The 22,430-nt window shown below is 50.0% G+C and overlaps 9 protein-coding genes across 9 annotated transcripts; 5 read left to right on the top strand and 4 right to left on the bottom strand.

The window, feature by feature from the left end:
- Positions 1 to 180: 180 nt before the first annotated feature.
- Positions 181 to 4,925, top strand: AFUA_2G02380 (uncharacterized protein). The gene is made up of 2 exons (XM_744280.2): positions 181 to 3,735; positions 3,796 to 4,925. Exons 1-2 carry the CDS (start codon positions 3,136 to 3,138, stop codon positions 4,549 to 4,551), a joined length of 1,356 nt encoding a protein of 451 aa, XP_749373.1. The 5' UTR covers positions 181 to 3,135; the 3' UTR covers positions 4,552 to 4,925.
- Positions 4,926 to 5,163: 238 nt separating this feature from the next.
- Positions 5,164 to 6,616, top strand: AFUA_2G02370 (uncharacterized protein). Its single transcript, XM_744279.2, has one exon. It carries the CDS (start codon positions 5,347 to 5,349, stop codon positions 6,427 to 6,429), a length of 1,083 nt encoding a protein of 360 aa, XP_749372.1. The 5' UTR covers positions 5,164 to 5,346; the 3' UTR covers positions 6,430 to 6,616.
- Positions 6,617 to 6,757: 141 nt separating this feature from the next.
- AFUA_2G02360 (putative UDP-glucose:glycoprotein glucosyltransferase) lies at positions 6,758 to 11,666 on the top strand (the record flags this gene model as incomplete). Its single annotated transcript, XM_744278.2, has 5 exons — positions 6,758 to 7,127; positions 7,185 to 7,538; positions 7,599 to 8,430; positions 8,483 to 8,743; positions 8,796 to 11,666. Exons 1-5 carry the CDS (start codon positions 6,982 to 6,984, stop codon positions 11,664 to 11,666), a joined length of 4,464 nt encoding a protein of 1,487 aa, XP_749371.1. The 5' UTR covers positions 6,758 to 6,981.
- A 280-nt stretch (positions 11,667 to 11,946) lies between these two features.
- Positions 11,947 to 15,007, bottom strand: AFUA_2G02350 (MYB DNA-binding domain protein; the record flags this gene model as incomplete). The annotated part of the gene is made up of 2 exons (XM_744277.2): positions 14,861 to 15,007; positions 11,947 to 14,762 (listed from the first exon to the last, which is right to left on the bottom strand). The coding sequence occupies exons 1-2, from the start codon at positions 14,916 to 14,918 to the stop codon at positions 11,947 to 11,949; spliced, it is 2,874 nt and encodes a 957-aa protein (XP_749370.2). The 5' UTR covers positions 14,919 to 15,007.
- A 132-nt stretch (positions 15,008 to 15,139) lies between these two features.
- Positions 15,140 to 16,192, bottom strand: AFUA_2G02340 (exosome non-catalytic core subunit RRP40). Its single transcript, XM_744276.2, has one exon. The coding sequence runs from the start codon at positions 16,108 to 16,110 to the stop codon at positions 15,286 to 15,288; it is 825 nt and encodes a 274-aa protein (XP_749369.1). The 5' UTR covers positions 16,111 to 16,192; the 3' UTR covers positions 15,140 to 15,285.
- Positions 16,193 to 16,438: 246 nt separating this feature from the next.
- On the bottom strand, positions 16,439 to 16,627 carry AFUA_2G02330 (uncharacterized protein; the record flags this gene model as incomplete). The annotated part of the gene is made up of 1 exon (XM_744275.1): positions 16,439 to 16,627. The coding sequence occupies one exon, from the start codon at positions 16,625 to 16,627 to the stop codon at positions 16,439 to 16,441; it is 189 nt and encodes a 62-aa protein (XP_749368.1).
- Positions 16,628 to 16,681: 54 nt separating this feature from the next.
- AFUA_2G02320 (ribosome-associated complex protein SSZ1) lies at positions 16,682 to 18,878 on the top strand (the record flags this gene model as incomplete). The annotated part of the gene is made up of 4 exons (XM_077804051.1): positions 16,682 to 16,780; positions 16,842 to 16,878; positions 16,966 to 17,092; positions 17,158 to 18,878. The coding sequence occupies 4 exons, from the start codon at positions 16,682 to 16,684 to the stop codon at positions 18,608 to 18,610; spliced, it is 1,716 nt and encodes a 571-aa protein (XP_077660217.1). The 3' UTR covers positions 18,611 to 18,878.
- An 18-nt stretch (positions 18,879 to 18,896) lies between these two features.
- Positions 18,897 to 20,585, bottom strand: sur7 (SUR7/PalI family protein). The gene is made up of 4 exons (XM_077804050.1): positions 20,242 to 20,585; positions 19,892 to 20,189; positions 19,639 to 19,821; positions 18,897 to 19,577 (listed from the first exon to the last, which is right to left on the bottom strand). The coding sequence occupies exons 1-4, from the start codon at positions 20,252 to 20,254 to the stop codon at positions 19,331 to 19,333; spliced, it is 741 nt and encodes a 246-aa protein (XP_077660216.1). The 5' UTR covers positions 20,255 to 20,585; the 3' UTR covers positions 18,897 to 19,330.
- Positions 20,586 to 20,695: 110 nt separating this feature from the next.
- On the top strand, positions 20,696 to 22,333 carry AFUA_2G02300 (uncharacterized protein). Its single transcript, XM_077804049.1, has 4 exons — positions 20,696 to 21,164; positions 21,225 to 21,410; positions 21,497 to 21,802; positions 21,861 to 22,333. Exons 1-4 carry the CDS (start codon positions 21,099 to 21,101, stop codon positions 22,242 to 22,244), a joined length of 942 nt encoding a protein of 313 aa, XP_077660215.1. The 5' UTR covers positions 20,696 to 21,098; the 3' UTR covers positions 22,245 to 22,333.
- The last annotated feature ends 97 nt before the right edge of the window (positions 22,334 to 22,430 follow it).

Here is a 22,430-nt window from a genome sequence, read left to right as displayed (position 1 = left end):
CAAATGGTACGTTGTGAAGTATGCTGAACTCATGCTGCCTCTGCCTTGCCTCATTCGGACTCCTTCGCTTAAATGCAGATGCAATAGAACCATAAGAGGCTGGCCCATCATGACCGTTTCAGCACGGATTGTGATCCCAAGAAACTGGTTGAGCGGGGTCCAGGGACGAGTCCGACAAGCTGGGGATGCTAGGCTTACTGGGTCACTACCAGAACATAACTACTTAACTACGGAGTAGTTAATTCACTAACCAACCCCCTTCAATTGATTTTAGTCTACGGGGTCGCGCATAGCGTTAGCCAGCATGCCGTTAGTAGTAAACTGCTTCATAATTCTCATCGTGTTTCAGCGACCTCCAGATAGCAGTGTCTGTGCAGGATTGGAATGCTTTGTTGGCTAGTTTGAAAGCAATCCAAGAGGTCGCGGTAGGATTCTCAAACTTGGGACTGTGGGTTTCGGAACGTCTCTTTCGGCTTGACTGAAATGGGGCCCGAAAGACCTCTCATGCTACTGACATCAGCTGAAGTTGATCCCTCGATCGTCGAGAGCGATCGACAGCAAAATTTGAAAGATCAACGTTTGGCATTACAGAAGCCTATGACGTCCAACGGTGCTGCGTCTTAAAAGTAAAATGCCTGATGTTGGCTATATTCTGAGTTTCAACTCGTGTACCCCGTATGGAGTGAAATATGATGCCAGTGTTCAATCATCCACCCGCGAGTCGGTAGACAGAATGGTATTACTTCTGAAAATGAACCACCATTTCGAAGTGCTGCTCATAAGGCAGTTTGAGACAGTTACGCAATACCTAAGCGACCTACCAGTAGTACGCAGGAATCGAACGGAGCTGTTTTTTACACTTGTCTCAGCTCAGCACTGCGCAATGTTAAATAAGGAAAATCAATCTCAGGGACGTCCGGACTTGTGTCCAACGCAGCGTGTCGCATGTAAAATCCAAGATTGATCGCTTGACGCATTATGCAAGATAACAGCACGGCTAAATTTCGAGCAATTCAACTGACTGCTCACTTCGGTTAACTGGAAAAAGAGATGTTTGATTGTGGGCCTGGACTCGAAAAGTGTGGCTGTATGAGGCAGCCAGTCCGGTTCGCTTACGCTAGTAATGCCTTAGACTGTTAGATTTTTAGGAACTCGGTACATACGTACGAGGTTGATGGTACCTGAACGGACAAAAGGACAACGGCGCACTAGGTAAGATGATGACGGAACCCAGCACACTGGGGCCGGCAAGCAGCTCGCCAACCTATGGGGCTTGTTTGATCCACCTCAGCACCTCTGATTTGTTCGTCCTGGATGTCTGGTCCGCGCGGAAGGTCGGGAGCCTGCAAGGTCAAACCATCAAGCAAACTACAATGACAGACTAATCCCTAGCAAGACTGGTTTCTCGTTAGGATGTTTCCAACGGGCTGGATTTATCGAGTCTGGACTTTTTTGAGTTGGACAGTAGTCACAGTGCGGAGTAATAATGAACTCATTATTTCCATGTGAACCTGAACGAACGCCGATCGTAAGAATTAATATGATGCATGAGGGTTTCCTTTGTTGATCGAAAGATAGGTGATCGACTTTCAGCGTCGCATTGATGATGTGTGCTCTGCAAGTTTCATCGTACATCAGCGTCTGCACTGCAAGTTGATGTCAATCCGTCCGCATTTCGAAAAGTGATTGAGAATAGAAAACGAAGCTTCCTATCTATATACCTTAAAATCCATTCATTGATACATATACTGAGTCCAGAATAACAGACTGCCAGACAGCAATTGGGTATCGTTGGGTGGCAGCATCCATCTCACAGTTTCCACACGGCGGAAGGCGAAAATCCACGGAATCGGAACAAAGATCGGAGGATTCGGTTCTATCGAAGCTCGAAATGGTGTCAAATTGCCAAACTTTCAAAAAGTGGATGATGGTTCAGGAGACAGGAAGCAATTACGTCGCAGGTAAGACTGATCGACTGTATCGTAATTATTGACCGGTGGGAGGGGCAAAAGTGGGACTGCGAAAGAGAGTCCAGAAGCCTCGATCAGCTCTTCCTTGCAATCATTAATGAACCCAATGAACCCGATCAGTGCGCTGCTTATTAGTACTACGAGGACCCATTTTCACTCGGAAGCCCGGCCATAAGGCAGGTAACATTTATTCCTGGTTCTACCTCTTTCCCCTCCTTCTGGCTATTGTTGATGATGTTGTTCTGGAACTGGTGATTGATAGATCTTGTTCTTATTCCAGTATTGCCGCTTTTGTTGTTGTTGTTGTCTCATTTCCACGCGACTGCGTCTGCGTCTGTCTTATTCTTTGTTCTGACGCCACATTCGTTGCTTCTCACTCCTCGTCGTCGCTGGATCTTAAAATTTCCGTTCTATTCGCTCTTTGACTCGCAAGACTTGGTTTTGGATCTATCCAAAATCTACAAAGCACCAATCTTCTCGGCTTCTTTTAGCGCACTGATCCTCGATCACTGTTTGCTTTTTGCTTTGACAGCATCCCCGCTGAGTTTATCGACTTTTCGTCATACCAAGCACACCACCCTTTTTAATCCAATCCTTATCGGCATCTTTCGAGTGCTCCAACAGCTTGATTAGGACTCGGAACAAAGAGGACCAAGAGGGAAACAAAAGCCAAATTCCGCTTTCAATCAATTGACTTGACCAGTGGAAATCAAAGCAAACCGGAACTTCTTCCGTTTGCCTTCCTAAAGACACTTTCCCCCCTTCTCCCCCCCCCTTCTCCTCTCACGCCGGAACGGACCCAAGGGATAGTACTTCTCACTTGTGCTCCTCTTCCCAGTTCAGCAAACCCTTCATCCACTTTGGTCAATTGCTGTTTTTGAGGTGCAGATTCGTGGTATGGAGTCGCGGGTTTCACAGGTTACACGCAAGTGATACCAGCCGTCTTTGCGATCCGCGTTTTCGGTACTATTTGGATTGACCCTTCAACCTGCATCTCCATCACGTCGCACACACGTCCCCTAAACGTAAACTCTGGGTTTGATTTACTCAGGGCATTTCCTGACCTGCAATCCTTTTAAAATCCGCTCCTTTCCGAGAGGTGTCGTTCTGAATTTTCAACGAGGTTTAATCGACCATTTGACTTTCCATTCTCTTATCGACCAACATGGCACATTTAGAAGAACGCCCGAGCAGCCTAGATGGCTCTGCCTGGACCTGGATCTTCGACCACTGCCTACGTTATCCTGAAACCTACGAGATTCCGCTTCGTACTATGTACGCGCTGAACTGCAACCCGACCAGACAACCTAGCTCGGGAACCCGCACCCCCGAAACTGCTTTTTCAAATCGCTCTTCCAGCTCGTCGAAAACCTCCGTCTCCTCTCAGGACTTCATCTTGGATCCCGCTGCGGACTTCAGGGCACAGTTGACTCATCATATTGCTCGAATGCCATCCCAGCCCTGCTCCCTACCGCCGAGTTTCGTGACCTCGTTCCTTCGTCGCTGTTTCGCTCCTCAATTGGACGAGGTTGATTTCCCTCAAGCCTTGACCGCCCTGGACTATCTAAAGGACCTAGAAAATCGTCGGAGAAGAGAGGTTGCGGCCGCATTGCAGCGACTGAATATCCATCCCGACGACCTCAAGGAAAAGACTGAGCTTGCAAAGAAATATCCGGGGGTTCTCACATGGATTGAATCGATCAATGTCCAAGGTCGTAAAGTTGAAGCTCTCTACACTCAAATCTACCTCGGACTTCGCCGCTGGGTAAGCTGGTTCCCCTCTTTCCCTGGATGACTACTTGCCTTTGCTGACATGGTTCGCCAGATCTTGATCAACGAGATGTTGTTGGCGCCATTCAACAAGGCCAATTGCATTGCCATGCTGAACACGCTCTTCCCCCCTGTGACGGAAGCGACGGTTACGCCCACTTCTCAGCTGACTCCGCAAATCCTCAAATCTCAGCGTGACGGATTTTTCCGATACATCTCTGCTTTTGAGACCAACGGCAGGCAGATACTAGACAAGGTGATCACCCAGGGAGCACCCGAGGGTGAAGCAAATGGATGGCCATTGGTTCGGGAAGCCCTGGACAAGTATCTGCGAATTGCCAATGAGATCATCGACGAGTGTGTGCTGGTGAACGGACCTTCCAGCTTCGAAGAACGAGAGGACCCTGCACCCCGTGGCCACAAGAGTCGCAAAGTCGACTCCGGCATCAGCCTCGAATCGAACGATAAACTTCCCCCACCTTCGATCCGCAGTGGCAACGGTAACGAGGACATTTTGGACAAGCCTCTTCCACCACCGCCGGAGAAACTGCCTCACTTCAAATCGGGTGGTTCGGCTCTTGATCGACTGGCCCGCGAACTTCGAAAGCTCGGGGACGTTGGAAAGGCCAAAAGCCTCAAGAAAATGAGGTCTACAAGCGCCCTCGGTATCCGCCCAGAGAACCTCCCTAGCCACGCGCCAGATGAAGAATCATACTTCGACACAGATGAATTGAAGCGGAGGAACCTGATTTGGGAGGCTACCACTCGCAAGCGAACTCATTCAAAACAGTCGACTTCTGATTCTCGATGACAGTTGGATTTATATGTACTGCACTCCCATTTTCTTCAAAAGGTAACGGAGCGACAGAGAAAAATCGTGGGTCTGGAGTATTGGTGGTATTCGGAGTTTGTTTTTCTCTTTTTGTGGCCTTGATGTTCATATGAAGTTCAGGATGTGTTTTTTGTCTTCGGCATCTGGGTCGGCTTAGCATGTCTTTGATGGGAGGATTGGCGTCTGGAAAGCGTTTGATACTGCACAAAATGTACCTAGAGAAGACTTGTCGCACGACTACCAGCTTATGATACACATGTTTTATGACCATCTTTGGCACGATCAATTTGAATCTGTTGTCGAACGTCGTTGGGAGCCTGTAGAAACGATAGATAGTCCAAAAAGCTCATTTCTTGTACTACAATTCCTTTGCCATGGCTGTTAAAGATGAGGAGACCTGCTGCCTTGAGAAGATGGCTGAGCTGTACCACTTGCCATTCCATCCTATATTCATGCTGTTTCCACCATATGAATCAATGATAACAGTCTCTTTTTTTTGGTTGGGTCAATATTACAGCTTGAGCTGCTGTTTGATGTACCCCGAATAGTAAAAACATAGACTTGCATCAGGTATAACCCGATCGAAAAACACTCGAATGAACCAGAGTAGCTGGCTGTGAATTTTCCAAATCTTCTTCAACCTGGACTCTTAGACCTGGAGAAACACTTGGGCCTCTCTCTTTCAAGTCCTGGACTCTCACTTTCCTTCTTGCCCCATCGAAATCAACTCGACAAGCCTCTCACACACCGTGGTTGTACTCGTAACTCACCTCCATGCCGCCATCTACGAATACCCTTACGTCTCCTGAAGTCAAGGCAAAACTCAGGCCCAAACTGAAAGAATACATAGTTCGCAATCGTGAGGATGACACGGCCCAATTCCTTGAGACTTGTTACATGTTTTTGCCCCCTGACGGACAGAAGAATCTCTATGACGATATTTGGGCTTGTCAGTCCAACGATGAACTTCACGAACTAGCTGAAACGCTCGACACTGGGCTCATTCGACCTCTCCTAGCCAACGCAAACCACACCCCTGAACTCGGCTCATCTTATTCTGCAGAGGAAGACGCCATCGACCTCATTGGTTCAGACTACCGGAAAGTACTAGAACGACTGCGGAAAAAGTGCCTTGAGCGAGACGCAAATAAATGCGTCATTTCCGGCTCTTACGACCAGAACTCAGACGCTCCAGACGAAGCTCTCACGGGTCCTCTAGAAGCTGTTCACATACTACCGTCCGTACTAGGAGGCCCAAAAGACGAGAGGAAGGCGTTGTCAGACGCATGGGCAAACCTATACCGATACTTCCCTGCCCTGCGCTCTCGACTCAAGTTCACATTGGAGGACATCAACCGCGAGCATAACGCGATCATGATGTTGTTCCCGCTTGGTCGTGAATTCAAGGCTTTCAGCTTGATATTAGAGGAAACGAGCACTCCAAACCGTTACAGAGTCAAGACGTTTCCGCACTTTGCGACGGCGTACAGAGGCTTTCTACCGGCAGATGGATTGGTCACTTTGACGAGTCAGAGCAAGCGGTGTCAGCCACCGAGCCCTATTCTATTGGCCGTGCATGCTGCGATCGGGAACATCCTGCATGCTTCTGGGCGGGGAAAGGCAATTGAAAATGTTATGCAGGAGGCGAGGGAGGATTGGGTGTGTATGGCTGGGGATGGCAGTACAGATGTTGGAGAGCTTCTCTCCGTCACCAGTTTGGCGCTCTTAGCCTCAAGCGACCGGGCCAGACGTCACCAGAATGGACAGAGAAGAGGGAAAAGACGCAGTTCGCCTCCGGAAGCAGACGCTAGCAGGAAGAAGAAGGGCGATATTCTTGGAGGGAACGATGGTATCTAAACTCTCATCAACTCAGCTGCTCTGGTGTAAGGCGCTGGGCCACAGTGAACAGCATAGGTGATAGAGCAACAACAGCCACAAATAGCAGCAATTTCAATCCTGTGGATATAATAAGTCAAAGGCCAAGCTGTTCTCCTTCAAGAAGAACAGTGTATAGTACTAGCTACCTTACTTTGTACAGAACAACGCAGTTTCATGAAGTGATGGAGAAGAAACCGGCCAATAGGAAGCTTGCTTCTTCTACACGGAAGTTCTGCGCTAGTGGCCGCTGCGCCTCCCGTAGGAACTCTCAGCAAGGTGGCCTGAAGAGCTCCTGTAGACATGTAACGAACGAGGTAACTTGCTTACAGATTTCTCTCGTTGAGACGGAGACGAATGCTTCTCTTCATGCCTGATTAAGATTACGCATTTTATCTGCCTGTACGCCACCTGCAACCAAACATCGAGCTTAAACCGTCGGCCCGTTATGCTTGCTATTCGGCTGCCGTTCCACATAGCAACTTGATAAACAGTGCGACAAAGAAGGTGTGGATTAGAAGCCTTGCTTCAATCATGGCTATAGGCTTAGGCTCCGTCACATCGTGGCGGCTTTGCCTTGTAATACTGGCTGCGTTTACCCCTTTGGTCTGTGGCAGCCCATCTGTCAATGTTGCTTTACAAGCATCATTCGATTCAGCACCGTATCTTTTAGAGCTATTGTAAGCATGTCCAGCCATCTATTCCGTATGCTCATCGCTTGCTCATCAAGGAATCAGAGAAACAGCTGCGGAGGAGAACTCAACGTCGTACTTTCCCTTACTCGATCGTATCGCGGAGGGAACCTTTGACGATGCGACCACAGAAAAGCAGCTTTATGACCGTTTCCTACAAGTCGTTTATGATGATGGGCATCTCAGCACTCCGGAACTTTTGTCGTCGTTTAAGCTGTCTTTAGCGATTCGGTCGGCGGCCCCTCGAATCACGGCCCACTATCATTTCTATAATGCGTCTGTCCAGCATTCGTTGATGGCGGCGCAGGATGCCGCATGTCCTGTCTGGGTTCATTCGGAGGGTAAACAGTATTGCTCCTCCAGTATGGAGCGTGCCCAGCAGGACGTGATGGGAGAGTCGTGAGTTGCTATTGTTCTCGGCTGTAGGTTTACGGGTGTCTAATATGCTATGGTGTGCAGAGATCCGCGAGAACTTCCCTTCGATCGTGTGCTAGGAGATTTATCGCTCCCACCGGCTGTTCTCTATGCCGATATTGCGTCTCCCATGTTCAAGGACTTTCATCATACCTTGAGTGCGCTCGCCAAGGACGGGCAGGTCTCGTATCGTGTGCGCTACCGACCACCTCAGCATTGGATATCTCGTCCCCTCTTTGTGTCTGGCTATGGTGTCGAACTTGCTCTCAAGCGGACGGATTATATCGTGATTGATGACCGTGATGCTGAGAAAAGGAGCCAAAAGGATTCGGGGAGTTCTGAGTGGGCTAGCGTGGAGGAAGAATCGCCTGATGACCTGGGAGCCCTGTCTTCCTCAGAAGTGGCCCGTCTCGGTCTGAACACGGTCAGCTACGTGATGGACAGTGAGGAGCCCTTGGATACGCTTGTGAGGATTTCTCAGGATTTTCCCAAGCACTCAGCCAAGATCGCGGCCTACAATGCGTCTGACGCTCTGCTGAAAGATATTCGTACGAGCCGGCTTGGAATGCTTCCTTCAGGCGTCAATGTCATGTGGATCAATGGCGTGCAGATTGATCCTCGTCAGATAGACGCATTCTCTCTTTTGGATCACCTCCGCCGCGAAAGAAAACTAATCGATAAATTTCGAAGCATTGGACTTTCTGCTCAGGAAGCTGTCGATCTGCTCTGCCATCAGACCCTCGGAGAGACACTGGCGAAGGATTCGCCTCCGCGTTACAACTACCGAGACCAAATTGAGGGCGGCGGCGTGATCATCTGGATGAACGACCTAGAAAAGGATACAAAATACCAATCATGGCCGGACGACCTCTCGGCAGTAAGCTTCCACCTTCAATTCTGTGTTTGTGTGGCATACTTACCATGAGCAGTATCTCCAGCCCATGTACCCGGGCCAACTCCCTGCTGTGCGGCGTGATGCGCATAATATTGTCGCTCCTGTGGACCTCACTAGCTCTGACGACATGGAGCTGGTCGTCAAAACTCTCCAGGTGTTTGTCAAGAGGAAGATCCCAGTGCGATTTGGTTTGGTACCCCTTGCTTCGTCTCCCGGATCCGTCGCGCAACTCAAAGTCGCTCATTATCTCCATGAGACTTTTGGTCTGGCCAGTCTAATCCACTATTTGGAAGAGGTATCTCACACTAGGTGTTGTTTCGTCGTCTGTGTGCTAATGATGGTAATAGTCCGCAGCCAAGAAAAAGATAGGGTCTCCGGACAAGGCCATCTTCCAGCATGCCATCAAGGATCGAACTTCGCGGCCTAATAAGCAAATTCTGTCATTCGACGAGATTTTGAAGAGCGATGAGCTTGAGATCCTGGTTTCCCGAACCAAGCAATATCAAGATCGACTTGGAATCAAGGGCAACGCTCCATATATCTTGGTGAATGGAGTCTTTGTGCCTCGGGACGACAACTGGCCTCAAGAAATGAGTATGAGGGTTGGTCGCGACTTGCAGACTATCCAACAAGGAGTAGTGGATGGATCTATCGAGGAAGATACCTGGCTTCCCGAACTTTTCCTCTCGGAAGCATTCGATCGCCGCAATCCCTTGATAATCCCCGAGGATTCAAAGGATATCCGAATTGTGGACATTTCGAAACTCGCAAAGTCTAGGGGAGACTCCGCTGATACTCTTCGCATTGCATCTGAGATGGATACACTCGACAGTAAGCACTTGATCGTTGTCGGAGACTTTGACTCCGAGAACGGCCTGAAGTTGCTTGTTGAGGCTCTTGAACTTCGGGCGACACACGGCGAAGTGGAGATGGTTCTGATTCATAACCCAGCTCCTGATGTAGAGACGGAAAGCGGATCTGCCCTGATCTATAACGCATTGAAGGGGACAGACAAAGTGGATGCTTCCCGAGTTCTAAGACATTTGAAGACTGCGGAAAACACCAACTTTCCCGAAGCAGAGGCAAAGAAAATGTCCCAATTTTGGGAGGCGCAGCAAGCCTTGGCTAGAGATCTCGGGTTTTTGCCTGGAACGAATGGTGTCATTGTCAACGGCAGAGCGATTGGGCCTCTCCCAGATGGATCGACGCTATCGAAGGAAGATCTGGACGGACTTCTGACCTACGAAGAGGCGAGGAGAATAGGTCCTGTTGCAAAGGCCGCAAAAGATCTCGGTTTGGAGTCGAAGCTCTCTGGCCCTCTTGCGCTTGCCGAACTCAGCTCTCTTGCGGCTCTTTCGACCGTGTCCGACGTTCCTGAGGGCATTTTTGAGCAGATGTCCAGCATTAGAATGGATTTGTTCAAGAAATGGAACGATTTGCTGTCTGTCATAACTGTTTCTACTTCTGAAGATCCAGCTATCATAATCGCTGCTTCTATTGATCCTACATCGGAAACAGCACAGAGATGGCTGCCAATCTTGAAGGTGCTCTCGAGATTAGCTGGTGTCCGGGTCACATTGGCCCTGAACCCACGTGATCAGATCCAGGAGCTACCAACGAAGCGATTCTATCGCTATGTCTTGGACTCGGAGCCATCGTTCAACGATGATGGAACTCTTGCAAGGCCCACTGCCACCTTTTCTGGCGTGCCAGTAGAGGCACTTCTCACATTGGGCATGGATGTCCCATCCCCCTGGCTCGTTGCTCCTAAGGAATCGATCTACGACCTGGACAACATCAAATTGAGCTCCTTGAAACCAGATGCCAATGTTGACGCCATCTACGCACTCGAACACATCTTGATTGAAGGACATTCGCGCGATGTCACGGTCAAGACTGCCCCGAGGGGAGTACAGCTAATTCTCGGCACCGAAGACAATCCTCACTTCGCTGATACTATCATCATGGCGAATTTGGGTTATTTCCAGTTCAAAGCTCAGCCGGGACTGTGGAAGATCAACCTTAAACCTGGCCGCAGTCAGCGCATTTTCAACCTTGACAGTGTCGGCGGCCAGGGGTACAGTCCGCAACCGGGTGATGAGAACAACGAAGTTGCACTCCTCTCATTCCAAGGGAAGACTCTATTCCCTCGCCTTTCGCGTAAGAAGGGCCAGGAGATGGAAGATGTCTTAGACACAGACGTCAAATCCGGCTCAGCGATGGACTACGTATCTAAGGGCTTCAACTTTGCTCAGGGTGTACTCTCAAGTGTAGGTGTTGGTTCTAAAGATGGTTTGGCTGAGAAGCAGGCGGACATCAACATCTTCTCTGTGGCGAGCGGTCACCTGTACGAGCGAATGCTGAACATCATGATGGTATCCGTGATGCGAAACACCAAGCATACCGTCAAATTCTGGTTTATTGAACAATTCCTCTCGCCTTCATTCAAATCCTTCCTTCCTCATTTGGCAAGAGAATATGGCTTTTCGTACGAAATGGTCACCTACAAATGGCCGCACTGGCTTCGAGCGCAGCGGGAGAAACAAAGGGAGATCTGGGGATACAAGATCCTCTTTTTGGACGTCCTTTTCCCGCTTTCACTAGATAAGGTCATCTTCGTGGATGCCGATCAAATCGTGCGCACAGATATGTACGACCTCGTCTCTCTAGATCTCGAGGGCGCGCCATACGGCTTCACACCCATGTGCGATTCCCGCGAAGAGATGGAAGGCTTCCGTTTCTGGAAGCAAGGATACTGGAAGAACTTTCTCCGCGGTCTCCCCTATCACATCTCAGCACTGTACGTGGTAGATCTAAACCGCTTCCGGGCGCTTGCGGCCGGCGATCGCCTTCGCGGACAGTATCAGATGCTCTCCGCGGATCCTAACAGTCTGAGTAATCTCGACCAAGACCTGCCGAACCATATGCAGCATCACATCCCGATCAAGAGCCTTCCCCAGGAGTGGCTGTGGTGCGAGACCTGGTGCTCGGACGACTCGCTTAGCACGGCGAGGACGATTGACCTGTGTAACAACCCGCAAACAAAGGAGCCCAAACTGGACAGGGCCCGAAGACAGGTCCCTGAATGGACGAAATATGACGATGAAATTGCGGCATTGGCGGAAAGAGTCGCCTTGGAGCAACAACGACAACAGCTAGAAGAGATGGAGTCTGCAGACGAAGACGAGGAGTCTGGTTGGGAAAAGGATGAGCTCTAGTGTACAGCTTCTACCTTCATATCAGGAATTACCTCTATATAAATGAGGCCTGCAGCTTCCACCTTTGGGTCTTAATTGCCGTTAGAAGAGAATGTCAGATTGGAGACATTCAAGACTACGTTTTTATCCATTTATCCAGTATATATTAGGCGTGTCGAGCCGAGATCTTCGAGTTTATCGTACAATACACACCGAATTAGCGTATACCCAAGTTCTGATTAGAAACCAAATCATCATCACTCATAAGTCAGTCAATCGTCTATACCATACTTGTATCCCATCACTTGGAATTTTTCCCCTTTGACACGGGGGCTGATCCCAGTTTGCTCTTTTCCTTCTTTCCATCTTTCCCGACCTGAGGAAGGGAAGGTTTGACTTGCTTCGACTTCTGCTTCGCTCCGCTTTGCCCATTCTTGACATTGCCTCCCTCCTTTGATACTGGAGTGCGTGGCTTTGAGAGCTCCGGTTTTTGTCCATTAACAGCCTTGTCTACTTTTGGCTGAGCGCTAGGCTGCTTGGGGTCGGACTTGGATTTGGGCTGAGGCTCAGACGCGGAGTCTGAACTGTCAGATGCCGAGCTTGACTCATCGGTATCGGCTTCTGAATCGCTGTCGGCGTCATCCTCGCTTTCGCTATCTTCTGACGAGGAGGTAGCGGAGGCGGATGACGTAGATAACTTCTTGCTTGGTTTCTGACCTGTTTTCGGACGTTTCGACTCGGATGTTCCGGCCTTGTCCGCGGGTTGCTGAGCTTTACGTTTGGTGCCCTTAAGTGCGGCTGCCTTCGGCGATTCCACCGGCTTGTCGGCGCTAGCGCTAGAGCTATTGTCACTGTCGCTGTCGCTGTCATCATCGGCTTCACTGTCATCGGTGTTATCATCACCGGAAGACGTCTCATCTGACGTTGAGGAGCTCTCTTCGGGCTCATCCTTTTTTTGAGTCTTCTGAGAGACCTGACCCTTCACGCTTGCTTTCTGCATCGACGTTGGTGCTTTTGGCGTTACTTTTGCGGGCTTCCTGTCCGAAGGTTCTTCGGGGCCGGATACAGACTCATCTTCTGAATCGGAAGTATCGGACGCGGACTCGGAATCTGATTCAGACTCGGACAACGTCTCTTGCGGTGGTTCCTCTTCCTTGATAGTTGGCTTTGATGGCTTTGAAGCTTTAGGCCGTGGAGTTGTGTTCGTCTCAGCATTGACCACTGAGTCAGAAGCAGATTTCTTTGTAGCCTGACTCCCGGATTGTTTACCGTCACTTGTTTTGGGTTTCGACCGCTCAACAAGCTTCTGTTTCGGCATGGGTTTCGTAGGCTCTAACGACGACTTTACAGAGGATGCTTTGTTATTTCTCACATCTTTCTCCTGCCTCTTTGACGATTGTGCCCTCATCCTGGCGTCGACTTTTGCGTCGCTTTCGACACTGGAGTCGGCGTCCGAGCCAGATTCAGAACCTAACTTGATTTCGGCTTCGGAAGCATCGTCTGAGGCCGAATCAGCCGAGTCAGATGATGCGTCGGATTCAGAGTCAACGTCATTCTCGGTCTGGGACTCCTTAAATTGAGAGGTTTCATTGAGTGCCTTCACTGAGGGAGCCGGCGGTTTTTCTGGAGCGGGAATGATGATAGATTCCTTTTCAGCAGATTCACCCTCGTCCTTGATGTTTGGTGACTGAGACTCTGTACCTAGAGACTGTTCCACATCCTCTTCGTCTCCATCCTCGGAATCAACGTACTCGGAGCTCTTCAGCATCCTCTCCATTTCCATCTGCTCCGCGAGCGTGATGGACTTGGCTCTGCCTTGTGGCTTTGCTTCCGTTGCTGGGTCGTAGATAGCGTCCTGATTTCCAGTGCGACGCTGTCCCATAATCTTGCGTCTGATCTTGCGCCATTTATCCGCGCACTGTTGTCTTGACCGGCAGTTCTGAAGTTTGTTACTAACTGTGCCCCAGGATACTAAGCCCTCGTCCATTTCGTAGATGTCTCGGCCCACATCTTGGCCGTCCTTTTTCAGATTGTTCCAGGACTCTTGAAGAGCATCGAGCAGCCCGCGGACTTCCTCTTCGGACCATGCACCCCTTCTCATGGTGCTCCGGTGCTCGAGCCGATTCTTCCATCTCTGAACCACATCATCCTCAACTCGACCAAGTATCTTGGCAATATGAGCGAATCTAGGGCCATACTGTCCTACCAAGTCGATGAGTTCGTCATCTTGTTCATGTGTCCAGTGGTGCGGCTTTTGAGATGAATCCTGGAAATGTCGCCTCATGAATCGGTAGACCGACCTTCGATCTCTGCTTGGTAATACCTCATAAATCTGTTGCCAAAACTCCGGCTTCTTGATGATGCCGTCATCACAGGGCCAGCCGCTGTCTTTGCGTCGGTCCACATGCTGTACCATCTTATCAAATTTTTCGCTGGAGATAGCATGCTGGTTGCAAAACTGAAGTTTGAAGGTCTCCAGCGCGCTGACCTCGGATGGAGCGAAGAAGCCGATCATTTTGTCCGTCTTTCCTTTTCTGGGTCCCCGGACGGCCGATGTGTCCGTCAAATCCTTCTGGTCCGTTGAGCTATCCGCCAGTGATGGGTTCGCAGACGCCATCCGAATCGGCTTAGTCTCGGCAGGGTTCTGAGGAGGGGCCGACAAGTCTCTTTCCTCGTCCTGCTGTGTGGTCTTCGCCTTGGACTTCTTGGGTTTCTTGGACGCGGTTTCGTTCGTATGCGCTACGTCCGCTAGAGGTTGCATACCAGTCGACTGGCGCTGAGCTTCCGTCATCTCGGAGATGTTGGCAACCACAGGGGTTTCTGGAGACGGAATGGCTTCTCGACTGCCATTCTTTTCTGGTCTGCGGGCCTCCTTCGTGTTTGTAGTCGAGGGGACGATCTTCGTGCGCTTCACTGGGCGCGCGCCTGCCCGGTCCAGGGGTGATTCTTGCGACTGGTTTGGGGTTTTCGAAGGCATGCCAGTGTTGGTATCGTTGACGGTCTGCTTTCTTTTTCGCTTGGGAGTGGCTGTCTCTCCGACCTGTGTTTCTAATTTCCCTTTCATGGAGGTTGTTGGAGAGTCCGGAGAACCAACAGCATCGCGTTCTTCATTCATATCTTGCAAATAGTAATAGTCAGGCTCAAAGTACAGCGCAGTAATTCTTTCAAAAGTACGTATATGGTCTTTCGCAAAAGGCACTATGTGTAAAGCATACCTGGATTCTCAGGCTCACTGAGCCCTCCATTCATGGGCTGCGAGGACCCTTGACCCATTTAGACAAACTAATAGGGAGAATGCATGAATCTGAGTGAGTTTCGAGAGGTATCTTAGGGGGAAAAATGTTTTGCGAGTCAGTAGCTCTCGCCATATAAGATAGTGGAAAAAATTCCTCAAGCTGCGCGACCGGCGCGACTTCTTGCGGATCTTCTCCGCCCCCAACAAAGCCCTCCACCGACTGTTGTTTATGAGCCACTACAACAACTCTGCGCATCGTGCTTTTGACTATAATTACTGGTGACTTTCTATCTTGGTAATAATAGTATATTTCGCAATAATGGATACAAGGAAATGAGTGATATTCAAGAGAACAGGACAGCCGGTTGGGTATACGAGGAGCTACTCGGTGTATCACATGCAACGTCAAGACTCAACCTTCATTTCTCGTAGAATCCGCGTCACAAGTTTCCTCTGATCCGTTTGATTCAGATCATGCTCGTCAATCGCGGTGAGACAGCGTCCTATTGCCACTGTCGCTTTAACAGCAGCATCGCCTCCATTTGAGCAGTCAACCCAGACCTTTCCGTTTCTTCCCACGGCGATCTCGAAGCCTCCGACTTTTTCTAACTTCCTCCCAAGTTCCTCCAAGACCACTAATCCATCTACACCATCCTCTTGCTCGGAGGTCGACGAGCTAGCTCTCATTAATCTGGCAGCCATGCCAGTAGAGACGTCAAACACCATTCCTCCGTTCAATGGGCCCAATCCTCCAGGCTCAGCCTTGCCGGTTGCTGGGTTTACGCAGGTAAGCTCAACTTCTGCGCCAGCACCGAGACCGATGGATAGAACTCGAGCATAGACCAAATCGCCTTGCCTTAACATTGGCCTCGTCTTCTTTGTGGCACCCTCGAAAGCCAGCTGGCCGAGCAGCACATGAGGCGATTGCGGCGTAATCATGCAGTAGAAGTATTCCGCACTGGAATGATGAACTTGTGCGATCACCAAATCGTTGGGCGTGGGGATGTAGCGGCGATTAGGAAACGACAAGACGGAAACAGCATTTTTCTTGTAATCTGTAGAGAGGAGACCGGCCTGTGTAGAAGCAATAACATGACCAGATGACGGAGAAGGAATTGCTGGAGAAAGCAGTCGAAGGCCAGGTCCTAGTCTCAGTGGAGCAGATTTGTTGGAGGGCAGTTTATCTGACGGCACATGATCACCTGGGAGCAAAATAACAGGCGACGACATTTTGCCGAATCGTTCTAATTGACGACTACAGCGTCCGGCTGCCACTAGATGAACGTGGATCAATGGCTTGACTGGCAGCGAGATGACTTGAACTAGAACATGAAATTCATGCGAAAGAATGCCCGCATTATCAGACTATCAGCACGTGACATTACAGCCTTGGTAGAGAGTGTCAGCCCAGAGACTAAATTGACGATACTGAGATAAGTAGTAAATTATTGCCGATAGGAAACCTAGGAATCTTCATGGAATCTAAGCATGCTTCGGTAACTAAAAGTCGACGGGTCTCTCAGGTTGTCCAACTAGAAATCCGTGTTGTCGGACTACTTCAATTGGTTGAATTCTTTGCTGCACCGCCACATCTGATATCGATAAGCGCAAAGCCACAGTTGCCTCCCGCTGCCAAACAAATCAAAAGATTTTTTTTTCTGCTCGGAGGAAGACGAAATCCAACAGCGATCAGAGCAGAGTCAAATTTCTGGGCCTGACTCCGCCTTTCCTCACACACCTCTTTCATCTTCACCTTATTCCCGTCCTCATTTATTTCTCTTAGCCCTTCTCTCCATCAAAAATGGGTGATTCGAACGGTGTCGCCGCTGAAGCACCGGAGAGATTCGCTATCGGTATCTCGTTTGGTAACTCCTCGAGTTCCATTGCTCGCCTCACTCCTGTATGATCCCACTAATCCAACATCCGATTATGAAGCAGTGTTCTAACGATTTGATGTATAGGAGGGCAAGGCTGAAGTCATCGCCAACGAGGAAGGAGGTGCGTTGATCGCAGCCCCGCTTCTTGATCCCACGCATTTCTGGGCAATATTACAATAATGAAACGGAAGCTAACCAAGACCTGTAGATCGTCAAATCCCTACTGTTCTGTCCTACATCGATGGTGAAGAATACCACGGCACTCAAGCCAAGGCCCAGCTTGTCCGCAATCCCCAGAACACTGTTGCATACTTCAGAGACTATGTTGGCAAGAAGTAATTAGTCCTGGACCTGGATTTCGCTATTCGGAGAACAGACATGCTGATTTTGCTTTACACAGCTTCAAGTCGATAGATCCCACTCCCTGCCATCAGTCAGCGCACCCTCAGCAAGTTGACTCCACTGTTGCCTTCACCATCCGGGATACCGCCAGCGAGACCCCCAACACCGTCACCGTCTCTGAGATCACAACTCGCCATCTCCGCCGTTTGAAGCAATCTGCCTCCGACTACCTCGGTAAGGACGTCAACGCTGCCGTCATCACCGTTCCCACCGACTTCACCGACGTTCAGCGCGAAGCTCTTATCGCTGCCGCTGGCGCCGCTGGCCTTGAGGTGCTCCAGCTCATCCACGAGCCGGTTGCTGCCGTCCTGGCTTACGATGCCAGACCCGAGGCTACCGTTACTGACAAGCTTGTTGTGGTCGCTGATTTTGGTGGTACCCGTTCCGATGCGGCTGTGATTGCTTGCCGCGGTGGCATGTACACTATCCTCGCAACTGCCCACGATTACGAACTCGGAGGAGCATCCTTGGATCAGATTGTCATCGATCACTTTGCCAAGGAGTTCATCAAGAAGCACAAGACCGACCCTCGCGAGAACGCTCGCGGCCTCGCTAAATTGAAGCTGGAAGGCGAGGCTACAAGACGGGCCTTGAGTCTGGGTACCAATGCTAGCTTGAGCATTGAGAGTCTTGCGGACGGTATTGATTTCAGCTCAACTATCAACCGGACCCGTTACGAGCTGCTCTCTGGCAAGGTCTTTGCTCAGTTCACTCGCCTGATCGAGCAGGTTGTCCAGAAGGCGGAGTTGGATGTTCTGGATATCGACGAGGTCATCTTCTCTGGTGGTACCTCTCACACACCCAAGATTGCTCAGCTGGCCCGCAACATGTTCTCCGAGAAGACCAAGATCCTCGCCCCCTCGACCTCTGCCAGCGCTATTAACCCGTCCGAGTTGGCTCCTCGTGGTGCTGCCATCCAGGCATCTTTGATCCAGGAGTTCGACAAGGAAGACATTGAGCAGAACATCCATCCAATGGTTACCGCCACTCCTCATCTGCGCAATGCAATTGGCGTTGAATTTGTGCACGGAGAGACTGTCGAGTTCAAGCCTCTCCTGAACGCCGAGACCGCCTTGCCTGCTCGCCGCGTCGCTCAGTACTCAGCCCCTAAGGATGGTGGTGACGTCCTTGTGCGTGTCTGCGAGGGTGTCCGCGAAATCAAGGTCACCAAGCCCGAGCCGAAGCCCAAGGAGGAGAAGCCCCCCAAGGCTGAGGATGACGAAGACGAAGACTCTGACTTTGACTCGGACGAAGATGAAGAGGAGGAAATTCGTGAGATTGTATGGAAGACTGAGAAACCGATTGCCGAACTTGCGGTCAAGGGCGTCAAGGCTGGCAGCAAGGTTGAGCTGATGGTTCACGTCAACGCCGATCTGGGCATGCAGATCACTGCTCGGGAAGTCGGTGGTCAGAATGCTGTCCGTGGCGCCGTCGAGTCGCCCAAGGCTTAAGTAGTAGCCCGGTCCTTCGTAATTTCCTTCTCAGAAAACTATCTACCGTCTTGAAACAGGCAACGTCATGGGTAATGTCCTCCTTTATATGAGTTCATAGAGTATCTAGATGTGATCAATTTCACTTTTGGCATTTTCTATACTTTCATCTTGCTCTTCCTGGATCTGAACAATGTCTGGGCCGCCGCACCATAGAAGGTTCTGTCGGTTTGATTTCCGAGTATGCTCATTGAACTTGTCATTATTTTTGTCCATTGACACATTACACGCACATAGATCAATACATCACCTGTTGAGATAACAGTACCTCTTGGTTATTTAAAGTACTTTACAAAATAGGGTGGTGACCTATTGGAACAGAGGAGCTATATTACAGATTATTAAATGGTTAAGATAATCGTCCAAACATCGCCAAGAGGCGTCAAACAAGCAGCAAGGATACAGTAACAAGGGCAACTGAGGAATTAGAAGCGCCGTAAATGTCAAACACGTCAAATGAGCGTGAGGTTGGAAGGGGGTCGAGGGTCAAAGGATAAATTATAAATCGTCTTCTAGGCCAGTGTTCAGGAATGCTTGGTGAGGGATAACGCAAGAATCCTATATCCGGTATATTGACGTTTCCGTGCAGCAAAAGCCTTGCACTCAGGAAAATGGATCGTGATGCTACGAGCTTGGCCACGCCGACATTCGCTCATCTCGTGCAAAAGAGACGAAACGAATTTACGGTGCGGTTTCCTTGTTGCTTCTCAAGCTTCCTGATCGGTGGGAATTGAAGAAACCACGCCGTCTCTGTTCCCGTCCGCTGTATCCTCCGTCTTTTCGGCCGACGGCGCCTCCCATGCAGTAGATCACGCAGGAGAGGAAAAGGAGAGCGACGGAAGTCCACATGAAGGCGAAAGCCTTGACACCGAGATGAGAGGATTGGCCGTTGTTGTTGAATTTATCGCGACCCTGGACGTAGACAGCGCTATTCGAGTTGTCAGTTATATCGAGATCTATATTCTAGACGGCATTAATGATGAACTCACGTCATCAGGCAAGTGGTGATGGTCTGGAAAGTCAACGCAAAGTACGCTGAGAATGCCGAGACCCAATTTCCAATCCGGGTGCACATGGCAAGGAAACCCGTGAGGAGCGAGCAGGTAGCAAAGAACAATGCAATAATGTGGAATGGGAACATAAAGCGGGAGGTCAAGAAGTAATGACGGGTCCTATGTATCGTTAGTTGTTGTCATACAAGCCTAATCATTGATGTCAAGAAACATGCTTGCTGCTACTCACCCAATGAAAGCCGCAGGGATGTTGACATGGGTATTAAAGTTCCGGTGGCTAGGGGGATCAAAGGGGTAGTCGGGGTACGACTTCCCACATTCATTGTGTCCCTCGCTGTTCACTGCGCACAGATTCCAGTATGTCCATCGGGACAGGGCTGGTGCGCCAGGGATGTTGCCCGTGGCAGCTTCAAGCCAGTAAATCCTGTCCAGAGGGTTCGAGTTCCTTGCTCCTCCGAGAAAAGCGAGGAACATCAACAGAAGGGCGCTGGCTGTAAAGAAAAGGCCTAGGAACCCTAGACCTACTCCTATCGCGGTGTGTTAGACGTGACTCTCTCAGACTATTAGAGCGATACTCACTGCTCAAAGCCATCTTACTATCTCTTAACTCGGCGTAGGGCTTGAAGGACGTAGTATTTCGGCAGAAAGTAATTGGGGAAGTTACTTGGTAAAGCTAAGAAACTAGCATCAAAGGCCCAAACGACGTTATTTAGACGGTCAGAACAGAGTCGTGAAGAAGATTTCGAACATGTGCCGCAGAAAAAGGCAACCTGGGCGTTGCAATTATATCAACGATCCGGTGATCCCGGGTACCTCTGCGGGAAAGGACAGAAACTATTGGGGTAGTGATATAATAATGAGGATGCATCATGAGCCTCCGTGTTCATTGAAAGTTAATTGCTCGATGTGTGGCACGACCAGCAGATAGCATCCACTGATTCTTGCTTTTTCCGCAGTACAGAAGAGCCAAGAACACTAAGTGATGATCTCGACGTCATCATTAACCGGATCCCGCTAACCTCTTCCAGATAGCCGCTACCTTAATGCCTAGTACTAACCTCAACTGGGACTAGTGCATATCACGTCCATGACGTTGTCCAACTCACTCTCAACTGCAACTGTCTCCATTCCTCCCCATTCTCCTCTTCTCGGCCCAGTGGCTCTGACGTTGCACCATCCTTGGTGATCGATCGGGTTGTGAACTGGCTCCAGCTATGAACCTATGACTTTTACTTGGCTGGAATTGGACATAGTCTTTCGAAATTTTTCTGCCTGGCCAGTCCAACTCCCCACCACTGTGGACCTGGCTGTACGCTCTCTACCTTCCCTGCCCTGTACCTCATCCCAATAGGTGGGTGCTACTTTCCACTGCAGCTTGGGTACTAGTTTTGTAGTTTGGGTGTCTTCGATAATTGGGTTACTTGTGAAAACTCGTGATGGCAACTTGGGCATACCCACCGTTGCCTCCGGATTCGTTGGAACGGGAAGCGGACAGTGCTTTGGTACGCAGCCCATGTACCCTTGTGCGTAGATTAACTACTCATCTCTAAACATTGTTCCAGGCACGGGAACTAGAATGGCTACTTCGGTCTCTACAGGGCTCTCTAGCGGCATTGAGGGAGGGCCTTCGTGATTGTGCTGCATTGCTGGCTCCAAAGGAGCCAGGTTCGACGCTGGTGCTGTCCTCTCACCGGTCGGAGTGCGTCAAGGGCTTCGTGACTAGAGTTGGAACCAAAGTCGTGAAGGGGGTACGCTTTTGAGCAACCCTTCTTGCATCGTCAAACATGTTACTTTTACTTGCGATGTGGCAGCTAATGTGATGGCGACGTGATAGGACATACAACTGCGCCTTAGCTCTCTTGCATCTACCCGTGGCGCTCCCACTACCCGTCTATGCTTATCCAATGCTCCTGGCACTCCAGAGCTCGTCCTCAAACAGCTGTCGTCCGTGCGAGATCTCGTCAATCAGAGCCTCGATGTCGTAGATGTAAGCACATGGACCGGCGACCCACTGAATGCCAGTTTCATCTTCGGTCAACTGCGTCTTCTGCATGAGACTATTACGGAGGCGCGACACATGCTGAAAGGGGAGAACAATAATGTGCAAGGCAAGTGGTGGGAAACCAGCGTGGAGGATAATGTAAGTCACTCAACATTACATGCGCCTGGTAGTGCCTCGGGGCTGATTGGACTACAAGATTTTCGACCCTCCAATACCACCAGATCTCTCGTTCCACCTCTCTATTGCGGACTCGGCTCTTGTGCTCCATTTGAGAACGCTTGAAACCACTGCGCCTTCGTCTCATGCACCGACCGCCTTCGCTGCCGATATTTCGCTTACCGGTTTCAACATTCGAGACCGATTGTTCGGGCCACGGCATCGCCCTCATGACGAGATGGGCGATGTTTTCTTCTGGAAAGGAGAAGAGGTAAAAGTAAAGGAGAAGATTCGAGTCGAGAGCCAGGACCCTAGTTTGATGGCGGTCATGGCCAAACTCACGGCACTGGAGCATGAAGTCATGAAATGGCTGACTTCCCTGAAAGTGCTAATGGGCACTGAAGACACAGACAGCGAATCATGATATCCACCGTCACTTCCAAAGCTGAATACCCCTCTACAAATACCTGCTTTTGAATGAAGAGTACCAACCACGCTCGCGGCTGTCTGGACAAATCTTTCCTAGATAAGTGTATTATGTAATCGTAGATATTCTGAGTGACCAATGAGAGCTGTGAAATTTCACCAGGAACACTGCGTCTTGGCGAAA

Source organism: Aspergillus fumigatus, chromosome 2 (assembly GCF_000002655.1).
Source record: "Aspergillus fumigatus Af293 chromosome 2, whole genome shotgun sequence".
NCBI lineage: Eukaryota > Fungi > Ascomycota > Eurotiomycetes > Eurotiales > Aspergillaceae > Aspergillus > Aspergillus fumigatus.
The sequence above is the reverse complement of the archived record's forward strand: the minus strand, read 5'-3'. Positions and strand labels throughout refer to the sequence as shown.

Excerpts from the sequence above, each read along its gene's own strand:
- AFUA_2G02300 (XM_077804049.1), top strand. The coding sequence starts at position 21,099 with ATGGCAACTTGGGCATACCCACCGTTGCCTCCGGATTCGTTGGAACGG. Across the intron at positions 21,165-21,224 it reads GGGAAGCGGACAGTGCTTTG|GCACGGGAACTAGAATGGCT; the intron begins GTACGCAGCCCA and ends ACATTGTTCCAG. Across the intron at positions 21,411-21,496 it reads GAACCAAAGTCGTGAAGGGG|GACATACAACTGCGCCTTAG; the intron begins GTACGCTTTTGA and ends GCGACGTGATAG.
- AFUA_2G02370 (XM_744279.2), top strand. The coding sequence starts at position 5,347 with ATGCCGCCATCTACGAATACCCTTACGTCTCCTGAAGTCAAGGCAAAA.
- AFUA_2G02340 (XM_744276.2), bottom strand. The coding sequence starts at position 16,110 with ATGTCGTCGCCTGTTATTTTGCTCCCAGGTGATCATGTGCCGTCAGAT.
- AFUA_2G02380 (XM_744280.2), top strand. The coding sequence starts at position 3,136 with ATGGCACATTTAGAAGAACGCCCGAGCAGCCTAGATGGCTCTGCCTGG. Across the intron at positions 3,736-3,795 it reads ACCTCGGACTTCGCCGCTGG|ATCTTGATCAACGAGATGTT; the intron begins GTAAGCTGGTTC and ends ATGGTTCGCCAG.
- sur7 (XM_077804050.1), bottom strand. Across the intron at positions 19,822-19,891 it reads ATCCCTGCGGCTTTCATTGG|GACCCGTCATTACTTCTTGA; the intron begins GTGAGTAGCAGC and ends AACGATACATAG. Across the intron at positions 19,578-19,638 it reads ATCACCACTTGCCTGATGAC|CGCTGTCTACGTCCAGGGTC; the intron begins GTGAGTTCATCA and ends CAACTCGAATAG.